This window comes from Macrotis lagotis, chromosome 4 (genome assembly GCF_037893015.1).
Source record: "Macrotis lagotis isolate mMagLag1 chromosome 4, bilby.v1.9.chrom.fasta, whole genome shotgun sequence".
Taxonomy (NCBI): domain Eukaryota; kingdom Metazoa; phylum Chordata; class Mammalia; order Peramelemorphia; family Peramelidae; genus Macrotis; species Macrotis lagotis.
The window spans coordinates 111374998-111393098 of record NC_133661.1 but is presented as its reverse complement, the minus strand read 5'-3'; the positions used below and the strand labels follow the sequence as shown (position 1 = coordinate 111393098).

The 18101-nt window shown below is 36.8% G+C and overlaps 1 protein-coding gene across 5 annotated transcripts in view; it reads right to left on the bottom strand.

The window, feature by feature from the left end:
* STN1 (STN1 subunit of CST complex) overlaps nucleotides 1–18101 on the bottom strand; it is a 72936-nt gene that overhangs the window by 50125 nt on the left and 4710 nt on the right. For 4 of the 5 annotated variants that reach the window (XM_074233781.1, XM_074233783.1, XM_074233784.1 and 1 more), the window contains exon 3: nucleotides 1801–1869. The exons of the other annotated variant lie outside the window; for it this stretch is intronic. In XM_074233781.1, the coding sequence (XP_074089882.1) occupies nucleotides 1801–1869 (69 nt within the window). The remainder of the gene's footprint in view (nucleotides 1–1800; nucleotides 1870–18101) is intronic. 5 annotated transcript variants of the gene reach the window in all.

The following is an 18101-nucleotide window of genomic DNA, read 5'->3' as shown; positions in this document are numbered from 1 at the left end:
CTCCTTAAATAGAAGTTTTAAAGTTCATGTCTTCACTTTACAAGCAAAGGGGCAGGTAGATGGTAGTGATGATATAAAGTACTCTTGCCCCAAGATAATGCTTCCCCAATAATGAGCTACCTGGGACATAATGGACAAGTTGTAGAAACCTCAGAGTAGAGCAATGAGTAGAGAAATAAAAAATGATGAGAATAATAGACTAGAAAAGGAAGAGCAGTCAGCTTGTCACATAGTAAGAATGAGGATTAATTGATGACAATCTATGTACTTCATTGGGATCCAAACAATATCAAGAAAGATAAACCCCTCACTTGATCCACCCACACCTGCTGGCTACTGTCCTATACGTCTCCTACCTTTCATGACTAAACTGCTTGGAAATTAATATAATTAATATAATATAATATGATATGATATGATATATGATATATGATATAACATAACATGATATAATAATATAATATAATCAATGACTCCATTTTCTTCTCACTCTCTTAATCTCAGTCTTCTGAGTTTATCTTATTACTCATATGGAATACTCCCTGCTCCTCATGATCACTTCCTGGTTCTCCAAGTACCACAATCACTCAATAAGCTCTCTTCCTTTGGGGATCATTTAATCTATCTTTATCACCCTATCTCATTTCTGATCCATCTAACTGAACTGCTGCCAGCATTGTTAAACAAGTTCAGTGCCTGACTCAGTCTCTTTCCTTCCCAACTCCTGCCCTCATACTAGGGGACTTCAAATACATATTGATACTCCCTCAAACACTCTATACTCTTCATTTCTCAACTCACTTCCCATGACCTACTAGGCTACACACTGCAATGTCCACAAACTTGAACTTGCCATCACCCACAAATGTTCCACATCCACATTCATGAAATTGAAAATTCCTTTATCTGATTATCTGTTGTCAACCCTTCTCTCTTTCTGTCTTGCATTCCCTAACACTGTTCTTCATCATCACCAGTGGTTGAAGGACTAAAAACCACTCAGTTCTTCATATGTCATCACCCTTGCACTGGTTACACTCTCTTACCTTCCCCATCTGGATTCTTTGTTGAGCCAGTTCAAATTTACACTTCCATTTCTCTCAAGTTTCTTGTCCCCTTATCCTATTTGCCTGCCCTATTGTTTTCATTCCTATTCATGTATTTCTGAACAAAGCCAGAGATAAACTTTTTTTTAAAAAAATTTAAAAGATTGGGTATTACTACCTTGTAGATGGGTGATATTTCAAAACCTCTGGTCAAGCAACATGATATCATGCTGAACTGGAATGGCTGTTCTGTCCACTCAGTAACTGATCTGAATAATAAAGAACCAGAACTGCTGAACTGCCCCAGCATTCTGCTGGCATTCCCATTAGTGTTGATGGAAAGGAAACCCAAATGGATGGAAAGAAGAATCATGAAGATGTCAGTGAGCAAACCTGATCAGTTATACTACACTACGTTATCAGTTTTCAGAGCAGCAGCAGAAGCTTTAAGTGTGTCACTGACAGACTACAAAACCCAGTGGAATGACCTGAAAATACAGGCTTAAGTACTGTTTGAATTCATTTTTTTTTAATTAGGTTTCTGCAAGGCAAATGGGGTTAAGTAGCTTGCCCAAGGCCACACAGCTAGGTAATTATTAAGTATCTGAGCCCGGATTTGAACTCAGGTACTCCTTACTCCAGGGCCGGTGCTTTAACCACTGCGCCACCTAGCTGCCCCTGAATTCATTTATACAAATGAAATATATTGGTTAAATCAAAGGTGAAAAAATGTGGCAAATTAATGTCATCTTACCTGAAGATGACTTAGTATCTTGTGACCTTTTCCAGCAGATGCAGTTTATAACCCCTGTACTGTCATCCACTACAAAAGAAACAAATACAACAGATCAGAGATAATGGCTTTCTTTGCATGGCATGCATATTATCATTTGTGCTTTTGTTAGTAATAGTGAAAAAGGATAAATCATTTATATTACTTTTTTCCCAAGAGACAAATAACATAATCTAGTGTAAAACATTTATTTAAATTCTCATATGTCTAAATATTTATCACTTTTGGGTTTTTTGTTTGTTTAGCAAGGCAATCTGGGTTAAGTGACTTGGTCAGGTTTAGATAGCTATTAACTGTCAAGTGTCTAAAGTTGGATTTGAACTAATCCTCTTGACTCTGGGGATGGCGCTCTATCCACTCCACCACCTAGCTGCCCCCTCCAGATATTTCTCACCTTCCTAAAAAAAAAAAAACACTTCTCAGTTATGGGGTGGGGTGGGGCAAAGTCAAGATGGTGGAGTAGAGGCAGGAATTCCCAAAGGTTCTCTTCCAGAACACTCCAAATACCTTTAAATAATGACTCTAACCAAATTCTAGAACGGAAGAACCCACAAAATGATTAAGTGAAACAATTTTCCAGCCCAAGTCAACTTGGAAGATTCACAGGAAAGGTCTGTTAAACTGGGGTTAGAAAGGGCCTGCAGTGCAGCCCAGGCAAGCAGGAGCAAACTGGCTCCAGTCATCTAGGAATAACCTGTAGGACACCTGGGTCTGCCTGGGTCCATGGCAGCAGTGGCAGTTTCCAGACTTCTCAGTCCAGGGATTGCCAAGGACAATTGGGAAGGGTAACAGAAAAACTCTGTGGCACAAGAGTGAGCAGTAGAGTCCAGGCCAGCACAGTTCTCAGTGCAGTTCCAGATCTCAGAACCAGAAGCAGGCCTGGCAGCACTATCTCTGAGGCAGGACTCTACTACTTAGCCCATACTCAGATTTAGGTCCCAGTCTCAGGAAAAGGAGCTTTACTGCCATAGTGGAGCAAGATGCTCCTCACAGTTCCAGGGGAGGGTGGTGGTGGTGCTTGTTGTCATACATAGACCAAAGCACAGGCCAGGAGAACAGTCAGAGCCCTTCATAAGACCTTGCATGAATTGAGGTCCTGGGGGGGGTCCCCTGAATACAACTGCAAAAACCTTCAAAAGTTTAGAACAGTGTACCCTCCCACCCTGGAAGCAGAGCCCCATCTCAACAAAGAGTTAAAATCAAGTCATAGGCTGGGGAAATAAACAATAGAAGAAAAAGAATCTGACTATAGACAATTACTTTAGTGCTGTGGAAGAACAAAATACACACTCAGATGATAACAAAAATCAAAGTTTCTGTGTCCAAAGCCTCTAAGTAAAATATGAAATGGTCTCAGGCTATGGAAGAGCTCAAAAAAGATTCTGAAAATCAAATAAGGTGGGGCAGCTGGTTGGCTTAGTGGATAGAGCACCAGTCCTAAAGTCAGGAGGATCTGAGTTCAAATCCAGTCTCAGACACTTAATAATTAACTAGCTGTGTGACCTTGGACAAATCACTTAATCCCATTGCCTTGCAAAGAAAAACAAGGGAGGTAGAGGAAAAATTGGGAAAAGAAATGAGAACGATGCAGGAAAATCATGAAAATGAAGTCAGCATCTTGATGAAGGAGACACAAAAAACACTGTAGAAAATAACATATTAAAAAACCTGTTTAGGTCAAATGGAAAAAGCAGTCCAAAAGGTCAATGAGGAGAACGGCTTAAAAAGCAGAATTGGGGGCAGCTAGGTGGTGCAGTGGATAGAGCACTGGCCCTGGAGTCAGAAGTACCTGAGTTCAAAACTAGCCTTAGACACTTAATAACTACCTAGCTGTGTGGCCTTGGGCAAGCCACTTAACCCCATTGCCTTGCAAAAAACCTAAAAAAAAATGGCCTGATAGAAAAAAGGAAAAACAAAAGTTCTTTGAAGAAAATAATTCCTTCAAATGTAGAATGGAGCTAAGGGATGCTGATGACTTTGTGAAAAAATCAAGAAACAATAAAACAAAACCAGAAGAATGAAAAATTAGAAGAAAATGTGAAATATCTCAGGAAAAAACAAATGACCTCAGGAGAGATAATTTTAAAATTATTGAACTACTTGAAAGTTATAAACAAAAAAGACCCTAGACTTCACTTCTGAAGAAATTCTCCAGGAAAAAATGCCCTGATATCCTAGAAACAGTAAAATAGAAATTAAAAGAATTCACCAATCACCTCCTGAAAAAGATCCCAAAATGAAAACTGCTAGAAATATTACAGCCAAATTTCAGAACTCCCAAGTCAAAGAGAAATATTATAAGCAATCAGAAAGAAATAATTCAAATATTGTAAGAGCTACAGCCAGGATAATACAAGATTTAGCAATTTCTACTTTAAGAGCCCACAAGGTTTGGAATAAGATATTCCAGAAGACAAAAGAGTTTAGATTACAACCAAGAATCAACTACCCAGCAAAACTAAATATACTCTTTCAGGGGAAAAAAATGAACATTCAATGAAATTGGGAACTTTCAAACTTTCCTGATGAAATGCCCTGACCTGAACAGAAAGTTTGATCTTTAAGTACAGGACTCAGGTGAAACACAGAGACAGTAGACAGGATAGGTTAAATTGTGAAGCATTTGATGATGCTGAACTGCTTTTCTTCCTGTATGGGAAGATGATATTGATAACTCCTATGAACTTTCTCATTTATTAGAGCAATTAGAAGGAGTTTATATGGACAAGTTGACAGAGTTGAATTTGAAGGTATAAGTTATTAAAAGTTATTAAAAAGATGGAGTTAATAGATGAAAAAGGAATGCATTGGGAGATAGGGAAAGGAGAGGTAGAATGAAATAAGTTATTTCACATAAATGAGGCAAGGAAAAAGCTTTTGCAATGCAGTGGAGTGGAAGGTGAGGGGGAGTGAGTGAGTGAGTCTTGACTCTCACGGGAAGTCACTCAGAGAAGAAATAATATATACCCTCAATTGGGTATAGAAATCTATCTTACCCTAGAAGAAAATAGAAAAGGGATGAGAGAAAGGGGATGGGGGAGGAAAGCAGTAGGGTGCAGATGATAGGAGAGGAAAGCTTGTGGGAGAGAGTAATGAGATACAACACAGTTTTGAGGAGGGAATAAATGGGGGTGAGGGGTAATAGGATAGAGGAAAATACAGCTAGTGATAGCAATTGTGGGAAAAAATATTGAAGCAATTTCTCTTTTGGACTTATGATAAATAATGCAATCCATCCCAAAGAAAGAACTTCTAAATAAAGAATGAAGCACTTTTTTTTTCTCACTTTATTTTCATGAAGTTTCTCTTTCTTTGTGGGGTGGGGGGATTATGTTTACTTTTACGATGCAATTATTGTAGATTTAATGTGCTTCATGGCTACACATTTTTAACCTATACCAAATAACTTGCTTTCTTAACGGGGGGAGTAGGGGTTGGGAGGAAGTGGAGATTTTGGAAATAAACGTTGAAACTTACCATTACATGTAGCTGGGGTAAAATAAATATTTAAATAAAATAAATTCTAAAAAAATAAAAAGAAACACTTCTCTGCATGTTGATACATATTGTAATTATTTCTCTTTAAACTCTGCTAATTTGGGGCATAAAAGAAAATCAGCAACATAAATTGTACATTTCTTGCATCCCACTAACCTTAGACACAATATTCTTCCCTCCCCAAAATGGTGTCCTTAGAAAGTAACAATCCATTTTTGTCTCAAGTGCTCATAGATAAATGAATTAGCTAAAGCAATATATGTTTATATATATATATATATATATATATATATATATATATATATTAGTCATAATTATTTACATGCTACACTGAAGACATCAGTTTGGAGTCTAGAGTTTTGTGTGGTCTTATTATTATCATCATCATGGAAAGTGGTTCTTGAGAAATCAAGTGAAATCCTTATGCCCTTTATCACTTTCTGAGATTATTTTCTACTTACTTTTACTTATAATAAAGAATGTGAAAATAAAAGTACTTTAGGATCTTCAGATGAAAGACCACAAAAGAACAAAGTTGTTTTCATAGATAAATGCACATAAAACAAACACAGTATTTCCCATTTTCATAAATACATGCACACACAAATGTACACATGGATGAACATACTTCCATTTTACAAATTATCATAGTATGGCCATGAAAAGCTTACTTTGTTACAGGTCCCTAAGAATTCAACAGAAGAGAAGATCTGGAGTGAGGGGAGTAGGTTAGGCCTTTTTGTTTGTCTGTTTGTTTTTAATGTTATTTTATTTTTCAGTTACATGCAAAGATAGTTTTCAACATTCATCTTTTTTTAATATTTTATTTGTTTATCCAACTACATGCAATGGTAGTTTTTACCAATCTTTTTTTTGCAAGGTTGTGAGCTTTACAATTTTTCTTCTTCCCTCTCCCTCTGACAAAAAGCAATCTTATTTAGGCTCTACATTTATAAGCATGCTAAACATAGATCAATACTGCACATGTTGTGAGAGAAGACTCATATCCAACTGGAAGAAAGAAAACAGAGGGAAAAAATTATGTAATACATAAGACAACTTTAAAAAATTGAATATACTAAATGTTGGTCTTCATTTGAACTCCACAGTTCCTTCTCTGGATATGGATGGTATTCTCCATCACAAATCTTTTTAGATTTTTTTTTTTTTAGGTTTTTGCAAGGCAAATGGGGTTAAGTGGCTTGCTCAAGGCCACACAGCTAGGTAATTATGAAGTGTCTGAGACCAGATTTGAACCCAGGTACTCCTGACTCCAAGGCCTGTGCTTTATCCACTATGCCACCTAGCCGCCCCACAAATCTTTTTAAATTGTCTTTGATAATCGTACTGCTGAAATGAACAAGTCCATCGTGCTTGATCATAACCCCATGTTGTTGTTGTTAATGAGTATAATGTTCTTCTGCTTGTGTTTATTTCACTCAGCATCAGTTCATGCAAGTCTTTACAGGCTTTTCTGAAGTCTTGGTCCTCATGATTTCTTATAGAATAGTGTTCCATCACATAGGTATACCACAATTTGGGCATCCACTCAATTTCCAATTCTTTGCCACAACAAAAAGAACTGCTATGAATATTTTTGTACATGTGGGGTTTTGACCCTTTTTCGTGATCTCTTCATGATACAGACCCAGTAGTAGTATTTGCTGGACCAAAGGGTATGCACATTTTTATTGCCCTTTGGGCATAGTTCCAAACTGCTCTCCAGAAAGGTTGGATCTGTTCACAACTCCTCAAACAATGCCATTAGTGTCCCAGTTTTCCCATATCCCCTCCAACACTGATCATTTTCCTTTCCAGTCATATTGACCAATTTGAAAGGTGTGAGGTGGTACCTCAGTAATGGTTTAATTTGCATTTCTTTCTTTATTTTTGATTTTTGCAAGGCAATGGGGTTAAGTGATTTGCCCAAGGTCACACAGCTAGCTAATTATTAAGTGTCTGGGGTCAAATTTGAACTCAGGTCCTCCTGACTCCAGGGCTGGTGCTCTATCCACTGCACCACCTAGCTGCCCCTAATTTGTATTTCTTTAATCAATAATGATTTAGAGGAAATTTTTCATATGACTACAGATAACTTTGATTTCTTTGCCTGAGAGTTGCCTTTCTCTACCTTTTGACCATTTATCAATTGGGAAATGACTTGTTTTGTTTTTTATAAATTCGACTCAGTTCTCTTTATATTTTAGAAATGAGTCCTTTGTCAGAAACACTGGTTGTAAAAGTTGTTTCCCAACTTATGACATTCCTTTTAATCTTGTTTGCAGTAGTTATGCTTGTGCAAAAACATTTTAATTTGATGAAATCAAAATTATCCAGTTTGTTTTTTATAATATTCTTTATCTCTTCATAAACTGCTTCCCTTTCCATAAATCCTTGGTCTCTTAATTGGCTTATAATATTACTTTTTATTTCTAAATCTTGCACCCATTTTGACCTTATCTTGGTATAAGGTATGAAATGTTGGTCTATTCCTTGTTTCTACCATACTATCTTCCAGTTTTCCCAAGTATTTTTATTGAAGAATGAGTTTTTATCCCAGAAACTGGAATCTTTGGGTTTATCAAGCAGTAGATTTCTATAGTCATTTACTGTTGCCTCTTTTGCATTTAATCTATTGCACTTATCCACCACTCTATTACTTAGCCAGTACCAAACAGTTTTGATGACTGATGCTTTAGAATATAATTTTAGATCTGGTATGATCAGTCTACTTTTCTTTGCATTTTTTTTCAATAATTCCCTTGACATTATTGACCTTTTATTCCTCCATATGAGTTTAGTTACTATTTTTTCTAGCTCACTGAAATAATTTTTTCCTGGAAATTTGATTGGCATGGCACTAAATAATTTAATTTCCATAGAATAGTCATTTTTGTTATATTAGTCCCACCTACCCATGAGCAATTGACATTTGCCCATGTATTTAGATCTGATTTTATTTGTGTGAAAAGTGTTTTATAGTTGTTTTCATAAAGTTTCCAAGTCTGCCATGGTAAGTAGACTCACAAATATTTTATGTTGTTTGAAGTTATTTTAAATGGGATTTTTGTCTCTATCTCTCACTGCTGTATCTTACTGGTAATATATAGAAATGCTAAGGATTTATATGGGTTTATTTTATACCTTGCAACTTTGCTAAAGTTGATAATTGTTTCCAGTAGTTTTTAGATTATTTTCTAGGGTTCTCTAGGCATACCATCATATCATCTGCAAAGTGTGAGAGTTTTGTTTCTTCATTCCTAATTCTGATTCCTTCAATTTCTTCTTCTCTTATTAGTAAAGCTAATTTTTCCTAATACAATGTTGAATAATAGTGGTGATAATGGGCATCCTTGTTTCAACCTTGATCTTATCAGGAATGCTTCTAGCTTATCCCCATTGCATATAATGCTTTTTGATGGTTTTAGATGTTGCTTATCGAGGAACATTCCATTTATTCCTATATTCTCTAGTGTTTTTAGTAAGAATGGGTGCTTTTTCAGCATCTACTGAGATAATCTTATGATATATGTTAGGTTTGTTAGTGATATGGTCAATTATGTTGATAGTTTGCCCAATATTGAACCAAGTCCATATTCCTGGTATAAATCTTGCTTGATCAGGGTGCATTATCCTACTGATAATCTGCTGTAATTGCTTTGCTAATATTTTATTTAAAACTTTTTGCATCCATATTCATTAAAGAAATACATCTACAATTTTCTTTCTCTGTTTTGACTCTTCCTGATTTGGGTATCGGCACCATATTGGTGACATAGAAGGAATTTGGCAGACTTCCTTCTTCACCTATTTTTTTCAAATAGTTTATATATAAATTTGAACAAATTGTTTGTTGAATGTTTGGTAGAATTCACTTGTGAATCTATCTGGCCCTGGAGATTTTTTTCTTAGGGAGTTCATTGATTACTTGTTGAATTTCTTTTTCTGAGAAATGATTATTTAAGTATTTAATTTCCTCTTTTTTTTAAACCTGGGCAATATATATTTTTTATAAATATTCATCTTTTCACTTAGATTATCAAATCTATTGGCCTACTGTCAGGCAAAATAGTTCTGAATTATTTTATTTTATTTTCCTCCTTTAATTTCTTCTTCATTGGTAGTGAATTCACCTTTTTCATTTTTTGATACTATTAATTTGATTTTCTCCTTTCTTTTTTAAATCAAATTAGCCAAAGATTTATCTAAAACCAACTCTTGGTTTTATTTATTAGTTCAATAGTTTTTTGCTTCTGATTTTATTAATTTCACCTTAAATTTTCAGAATTTCTAATTTGGTATTTAATAGAAGATTTTTAATTTGTTCTTTCTCTAACTGTTTTAGTTGCATGTTCAGTTCATTGATCTCCTCTTTATTTTATTCATGTAAACATTTAGAGATATAATAGTTTGCCTAATAACTGCTTTGGCTGTATCCTATAAGTTTTGGTATATTGTCTTGCTATTATCATTGTCTTGGATGAAATCATTAATTCTTTCTATGATTTGTTGCTTGATTCACTCATTCTTTAAAATTAGGTTATTTACTTTCCAATTAGTGTTAGGTCTATGATTTTTATTGCATCATGGTCTGAAAATGATGCATTCAATATTTCTGCCTTTCTGTATTTGATTATGACATTTTTATGTCCCAATACATATAGAGATTTTTATGTAGGTGCCTTGTTCAACAGAAAAAAAGAAATATTCCTTGCCAATCCCATTCAGTTTTCTCCAGAAGTTGAGCATATCTAAGTTTTCTAATATTCTACTAACCTCCTTAACTTGCACCTTGTTTATTTTATGGTTAGATTTATCTAATTCTGAGAGATTGAGGGTGAGGTCCTTGACCAGTACAGTTTTGCTATCTACATCTTCCTGTAACTCACTTACCTTCTGTAAGAACGTGGATGCTATACCATTTGTTGCATAGTACTGAAATTATTTCATTGTCTATGGTACCTTTAAGGAGGATGTAGTTTCCTTCCTTATCTTTTTTAAAGAGATTTATTTTTGCAACTCCTTTGTCTGAACTAAGGATTGCTACCCCTATTTTTTTTCACTTCAGCTGAAACATAATACATTCTGCTCTAACCTTTTATCTTTAATCTGTATGTATCTCTTTGCTTTAAATGTATTTCTTGTAAGCAACATATTGAGGGACTCTGGTTTTTAATCCACTCTACTATCCCCTTCCATTTTATGGGAGCGTTCATACCATTCACTTTCACAGTTATAATTACTAGCCCTTTATTGCCCTTCATGCTCTCTCCCTCCATTTGCAATTTTCCCCTTTTACCTTATCCTTCCTCCCCAGTGTTTTGCTTCTGAATACTGCCATCCTCCATCCACTACCCTTTTGTTCCCCTCTTCTCAGTCTTCCTTCCCTCCTTTCAATTAGTCCCTCCTTCCCTCCCCCCTCTGCCTTCCTAATACTTGAAAGATAAAATAAATTTCTAAACTCAACTGAGTGTGTGTTAATCCCTCTTTGAACCAAATTCAAAGTAAGATTCAGGTGGTTCTTACCTCCTCCCTTCTTTCCCTCTGCTGCAATAGGTCCTCTGCACCTCTTCAGGTAATGTAATTTACCCTATGCAAATTCCCCCTTCCTCCCAACTCTTTAATGAAATAACTTTTAAAAAAACTCATTCTATCAGTCATGGACATATCATGAATGTCCACAGGGAAGGTAGGTGGCACAGTGGATAGAGCACTGACTTTGGAGTCAGGAGGACAGGCATTCAAATCCAGCCTCAGACACTTGTCACCTTTTAACTGTGTGACCTTGGGTAAGTCATTTAACCCTGACTGCCTTGTATCCAGGGCCATCTCCAGTCATCCTGATTCATAGCTGGGCCCTGGACCTAGATGGCTCTGGAGGTCAAAGTGAGACTGGTGACTTAACATAGCACCTCCTCACTCAAATTCAATTCCTATGCTTGTCATGTCATCACTTCCCCTGATGTCATAGTCTTCTTTGAGAAAAAAGGACAATCATCATCATCATCATGAATGTCCATACCTTTAACCTAAGTATATTCCCTCTAATAGATTTACAATTCTCAACAGTTATGAGGATCTTCTTCCCAGGTGGGGATATCACCAATTTAATCTTACTGTGATAACAGTTTTTTTCTTTTCCTTTGTTTACCTTTTCATGTATCTCTTGAGTCACTTGTTTGAAGATAAAATTTTCTATTCAGCTCTGCTCTTTTCATCAGAAAAGTTTGAAAATCACTGATTTTCTTAATTCTTCATCTTTTCCACGAAAAGAGGATCCAAGCTCCCTTACTCTCAGGAATATCATCTTCCAGGCCCTTCAATCTCTTAATGTTGATGCAGCCAGGTCCTGTGTAATTCTGGCTGTGGCTCTTTAATATTTGAATTGCTTCTTTCTGGCCACTTGCAGAATTTTCTTCTTGATCTGATAATTCTGGAGTTGGCCACAATATTCCTTGGTGTTTCCATTTTTGAAATCCCTTTCAGAAAGGGATATATGGATTCTTTTGTTGACTATTTTGCCTTCTGGTTCTAGGATATCAGGGCAGTTCACCATAACTATATCCAGAAGAATGGTTTTGTTTTGATTGAAGTTTTCAAATAATCCTATAATTCTTAAATTATTTCTCCTGGATATATTTTCCAGGTCAGTTATTTTTATCAATGAGATATTTTACATTTTCTTCTACTCTTTGTTTTTTTTTCAATTTTGTTTAACAGATTCTTGGTGTTTCATGAAGTCATTAGGTTCCACAGATCCCAATCTGTTTTTCAGAGAGGAATTTTATCCAATTATCTTTTGCAACTCCTTTTCCTTTTGGTCAATTTTATTTTATTTTATTTTGTTTTTTTAGGTTTTGCAAGGCAAACGGGGTTAAGTGGCTTGCCCAAGGCCACACAGCTAGGTAATTATTATTAAGTGCCTGAGGCCGGATTTGAACCCAGGTACTCCTGACTCCAAGACTGGTGCTCTACCCACTGTGCCACCTAGCTGCCCCTGGTCAATTTTATTTTGAAAGGAGCTGTTATCTTTTTCCATTTTCCCAAATGTGTTTTTGAGGGAATTATTTTCTTTATGCATTTGTCCAATTGTATTTTTTAAAATAATTTGTTTTCTTTTGCTGTTTTTTGTTGTAAAACGTTAATTTTCTCTTACATGGTGTACATTTTTCTTATAATTCTTTTCCCAATTTTTCCATTTGACTTTTAAATTCCTTTCTGATCTCTTTTAAGAAGTCTTTCTGGATTGGAGACCAATTCATATTCTCTTCTGAAGCTTCACATATAGTGGCCTTTCTGTCCTCCTTTCCTGAGCTGTATCCTTATCTCCAAGGTAATATTCAATAGACCCTGCTTTGCACTGACTTTTTTCATTTGGGGAATATTAGCTTTCCCTAGAGTTTTATGTTGGGTGTGGGGATGGTTTGCAGACTTTCAGTATTGAGAACCCCATAGGCCTGGGACTGAATCTGGGCTGATCTCATGCAATCCAGGATTAGGCCTTCAGGGCTGGAAATGACAGAGGGTCTCTCTGAATAATCAGCATTGGGGAAATCCATTACCCATACTAGCCTTGGGGAAAGGTGCAAACTCCTGGGGCTGTTTGCCCTGCTGCTGAGGTTCTCAGATCAATTCCCTAATTCACCCTGCTGCCTGCTCTCTGCCCTGGGCATGCCCATGCTCACCTGTGACAGACCTTGCTGTAAGATGTTCTCCTATGTTTTTTTGTGGGTTCTGTCACTCCAAAATCTGTTAAGATGCTTGATTCATGTCAGTTGTGAGGGAAAGCCAGGAGAGCTTAAAACAGTACCTGGCTTCTCTCTACCATCTTGGCCAGAAGTCAGAAAGGTCTTTTTGGATAAGGTAGAGGTCATCTGGATTTCTTGACATGTCAGAAAGGAATAGCCTCTGGCCATCTCTAAGACAGAATCATCTCTGCCCTAAAGTTATCTTGATCCTTATAATGCTTGTCTAATAAAAGACACTCAAGCTTCATTCATGCCACTTCCCTAAGCTACACAACCTGTAAGGTACTGTTTTGAAGAGTGTCAAAAGAGTACACAAGATTTTGTCTCCTGGTCTGGTTGTCTTTTTTTTTTTAATTTTTCTTTTTTTCATTACAACCTTAAGAATAATCAAGTAGAGGCAGCTAGGTGGCGTAGTGGATAAAGCACGGGCCTTGGAGTCAGGAGTACCTGGGTTCAAATCAGGCCTCAGACACTTAATAATTACCTAGCTGTGTGGCCTTGGGCAAGCCACTTAACCCCATTTGCCTTTGCAAAAACCTAAAAAACAAACAAACAAAAAAAAAGAATAATCAAGTAACAAATATTTCAATGTACAAAGAACAAAAAAGACTGTGAACCCAGGTATATCTGGTACATGAATTTTGTTTTTTAAATTGATTTACTATGAATTTAAGAATCATCATAGAATAAAATATTTCAATATACCAAAAATAACAAAAAGAAGGATCTAGCTATAATCTTATCAATGTGGAAGAAAAGGAAGAAAATAAGCATTTATTACAGGGCTAATTTGTGTCATTGTGCTAAATATGGACAAATATTATTTCATTTAACCCTCACAACACCCCAGGGGTGAAGGCAGACAGAGGAAAGGCATCTTGCTAGGATGGCTCAGCTAAGCTTTCTAACTCTGGTCCAGGGTCACAAGGCTAACTTTTTCCCCAGAAAAACAAAAAGAAAAGTTTGACTCTCAAGAGACTAATGAGAGAGACATCATGCAAACCACTACATAATCACAGACAGGAACAAGATGCATTGTAGGTGACCAATAGAGGTAAGGCCCTAAGCACTAGGTGGATAGTAGAGGCCCAAGATGGGACATGAAAAGACCGGAACACAGGATTGATTTTCAGCAGGATGGACATGGCAGTGAGGGGAGGATTTTTGGGTGGATGAACAGAGGTAAAAGTCATTGAGGGTTGGTTAACTTTATACTCGATCTCATATGTGACTGGGAGCCTTTGAAGTTTACTGTATAGGATGGTGACTTGGTCAGATTTATGTTTTACCAAGATCAGTGTGTCAGTTGAGTGGGGGATGGTCTGGGAGACCAACCAGCAGAGGGATCTTGGGAATTAGGACCTGCACCAGGGTGGTGCTGATATCAGAGGAGAGAAAGGAGCGTACAGAAAAGACAGAACCAAAAAGTCAAATCAACATGACTTGGTGACTGATTGTATATTGGGGGGTGAAAGAGTTAAGACTTGAGGCTAAGGTCACCCACTCTGTGAGCCTGGGTAGGATGCCCTCAAAAGTAAAAGGAAAGTTAAAAAGTGGGTAGGACTTCAGGTGGGAAGACTAAGGAACTACGAGCTCCATTTTGGATTCAGTGGTGCAGTGTATCATGCTGAAGCAGAGACAAGAAGACCTGGTCTCAAAACTGATCTCGGATATTTATGAGCTGTGTGATCATGCGCAAGTCATTTAATTTTTACCAGCCTATGGCCCTTCTGCAAAACTGGGAGAATAATAGCATCCACTTTTGTTTCATAATAGATAAAAAAAGACCCTACAAAAGCACACAAAGCAAAAATAGCATTATACAAATACTAGCTATTATTACTTTTATTTCTAAGGACATCTAGGTCAGGATACCTAACAGGTAATTGGGGGATGTGAGAATGGAGGTTAGGAGAAAAATTAGGGATAAGGAGATTTGGGAATCATAAGTATTGCTTGTTAGTCATTTTTTGGTTGTGTCTGATGTTTCATGATCCCACTTCATGTTTTCTTAACAAAGATATTGGAGTGGTTTGCCATCTTCTTCTCCTGATCATTTTATAGATGAGAAAACTGAGGCAAATAGGGTTAGGTGATTTGTCCAGAGTCATAAAGATAGTGTCTTAGACCAAGTAGATGAGTCTTCTTTACTCCAGGCTCAATACTCTATCCACTGAGCCACCTAGTTGTTCCATCACCAATATAGAAAAGATAACTGAATTTATGGATGCTGGTGAAATTATCAAGCAAAATGAGCTAAAGGGAAAAGAAAAGAGGTCCCAGGACAGAGTCTTGGAAACAGACACCTATGTTCAGTGGACATAACCTGAATGAAGATCTAGCAAAGGAAATGGAGGAGGAATGTTCAGATAGGAAGGAGAACCAGAACATAGTAGTGTCACAAAAACGTAGTGGGAAAGGAGTACCAGGGAGAGAAGAGTGATTGACAGTGTCAAAAGCTGCAGAAAGGTCACGAAGGATGAGGACTTAAAGAATGTCATTAGATTTAACAATAATAGAGATCACTGGTATCTTTGGAAAAGCAGTTTTAATTGAATGATGAAACCAGAAACCAGACTATGGAGTTAAGAAAGTGAGGGGAAAGGAAGTGGAAATCACAAATTATGGATATTTTAATAACATTCTGTGTTTCATGCTTCCTTTTGTTTCTCTATCACTATCCACTAACTGCCCTATCCTCTCCTAATGGATAAATAAATTCATGCAAAATAAATCAATTTATAACTACATCTGAAAATATATGTTATCATTCAGTGTGGCCTCACAGTCTTTAGAACTTTCTTAATTGCCAACTATAAGTGTTGGCTATAACACACTATGGCAGTTACTTTGCTTCTGTTGCTGACAAACAGAAATCAGTATGTCCAAATTAATTTAAAAATCAACTAAATTCTTTTCTTTCCCTTTCCTTTTATTCATGATATTTTCATGAACTCATCTGTGGGACATCTAAGTTTTTCTGCTCCTATGACACAAGAAGCAGTTGATTAGCATGAATCCTGCTTGGCGGTAGTCAATCTAGATAAAGTCAATCCAAATTGAGTGGGACAAATGTTTTAAAAATTTTCTACAAGGTTATAAGAAAGAACAAAGTTAATGACTGACAAGCCAAGTTGAAGAAGTTGGGCCAGAACTATAATCTAAAAACAGGAGCACCTTTTATTTAGGTTAGTAGATTATTTTAGCCCGCAAAAAATCTAAAATTAATGTCATCAATCCAAACATTATTATCCATCTAGACAAACTTTTGTTGATTCTGGATCTACCTTGTAATTTTATCAAGGTGGGGGACTCCCAATTTGGAAACTCCTTCATAAAAGCAGAGAAGCAATTCATTTGTAACATACCCAAAAAGAGCTGTCTGGAGCTCTGAGAGATTCACAATTCTTGGCAGTCACACAGCTAGTGTACATTAAAGGCAGAACCTAAACCCAGGTCATCCTAATTCCAAGACCAGACCTCTAGTCATTAGGCTACACTTCTGGTCACTTCAGATCTAGTTCCTATATCTTTGCAATAGCTATCACTTTGCCTGGAATGATCTCCTTCCTCATCTCCTCTTAATTTTCTTTGGTTTCCTTCAGGACTCAGTTTAAACCCACTTTTTGCAAGAAATCTTTCTTGGTCTCACCAGTTGCTAGTGCCTTGGAGATGACCTTACACCTACTCTTTATGCATAGCTAGATAGCTAGATCAATCGATCAATCGATCTGGTTATGGTTGTGTTGACTCTCACATGAGCTCCTTGAGGATAGGGACTGTGTTTTTTACCTTTTTTTGTTTTCCCCCAGAGTTTAGCAAAGTGCCTAGTCAATGTTGGTCAGCTAACTTCTGTAACCAGAAAATACCGACTTTTATTATACAATCTGAAACTCTCTCAAGTATTCAACTCTGGACAAAAGAAATTCTTGAAGCAGAAGGACATCTGCTTCCCAGGTTTCTTGGCCTGTTTTAAGCTGTTTTGGTTTTAATATTCAAGTCCACTAACAATTGTGACAGAGGTAACAGTCTAATCCTTTTTGGTAAACTCTCCTTCTAGACCCCCAGAGTCTTCAGAGGCCCCTGTTGCTGACTGGATTAGAAGACGATAGATCACCACAATGCTATGCAAGGCACTACTCTCCAGCTGATGCAATACCAGTTCCTTTCCAGGCCAGCCCTGGTCACCCTTTTGTTTTTAGCTGTGAGACAAGTTAAACAGTATGAACAGGAAACAGCCCCAGTATAGCTTCCAGTGAGTCAGGCTGACCAAAACTGAGGAAAGAACAGGGAGGGGCAGCCTGGCAGGTATTCATTCAAAAAAACTAAAATAAGATCTCTGGACAGCAGAGACAGAAAGAGCTTTGACTCAGTCAGTGGGAGAGATTAGATTTAGAAGCTATTTTCATTCTGAATTATTCCACTATTCCCAACAAATCCACAAAGGTTTCTTTTTCTTGGGGAACTCCCTCTCTGGGAAAGTTTATTCAAGCATAGCCAAACACCCCAAATCTTTCTTAGATCTTGATTTATTTTATGGGAGAGACAATATCCTTATTTAGGTCTATGTAATGATTCTTTAAAAAAATCACTGTTGGCCTTCCAGCAAGTTAAATCTATAGAGAGAGCCAGAGTCTATAAGAAAGAACACTGGATTCAAATTCACTGATTGTATGACCTTAAACAAATCCCTGAACTTCTGTGAGCTTCAATTTCATCATCTGAAAAATGGATAAACTATGTCTACCACTGACCTTACAGGGTAGTTATGAGGATTGAGAGAGTATGTCTACAGCTTTCTATAAATGGTAGCTCTTGGGAGCAATAGCAAAGCCAGCATCAACTAGCAAGGTTAAAGACAGACCTGGCACATTGTTGCACTCAATCAACTGGTTTTAAAAAGAAAGCTATATAACAAATGCCACTGGCCTTTCCTATATACTGAAAATTGGGGGTTTGGGTGGGGATCACATTACTTTAGAGGGGGAAAAAAACACTTCAACACAATCATAACTA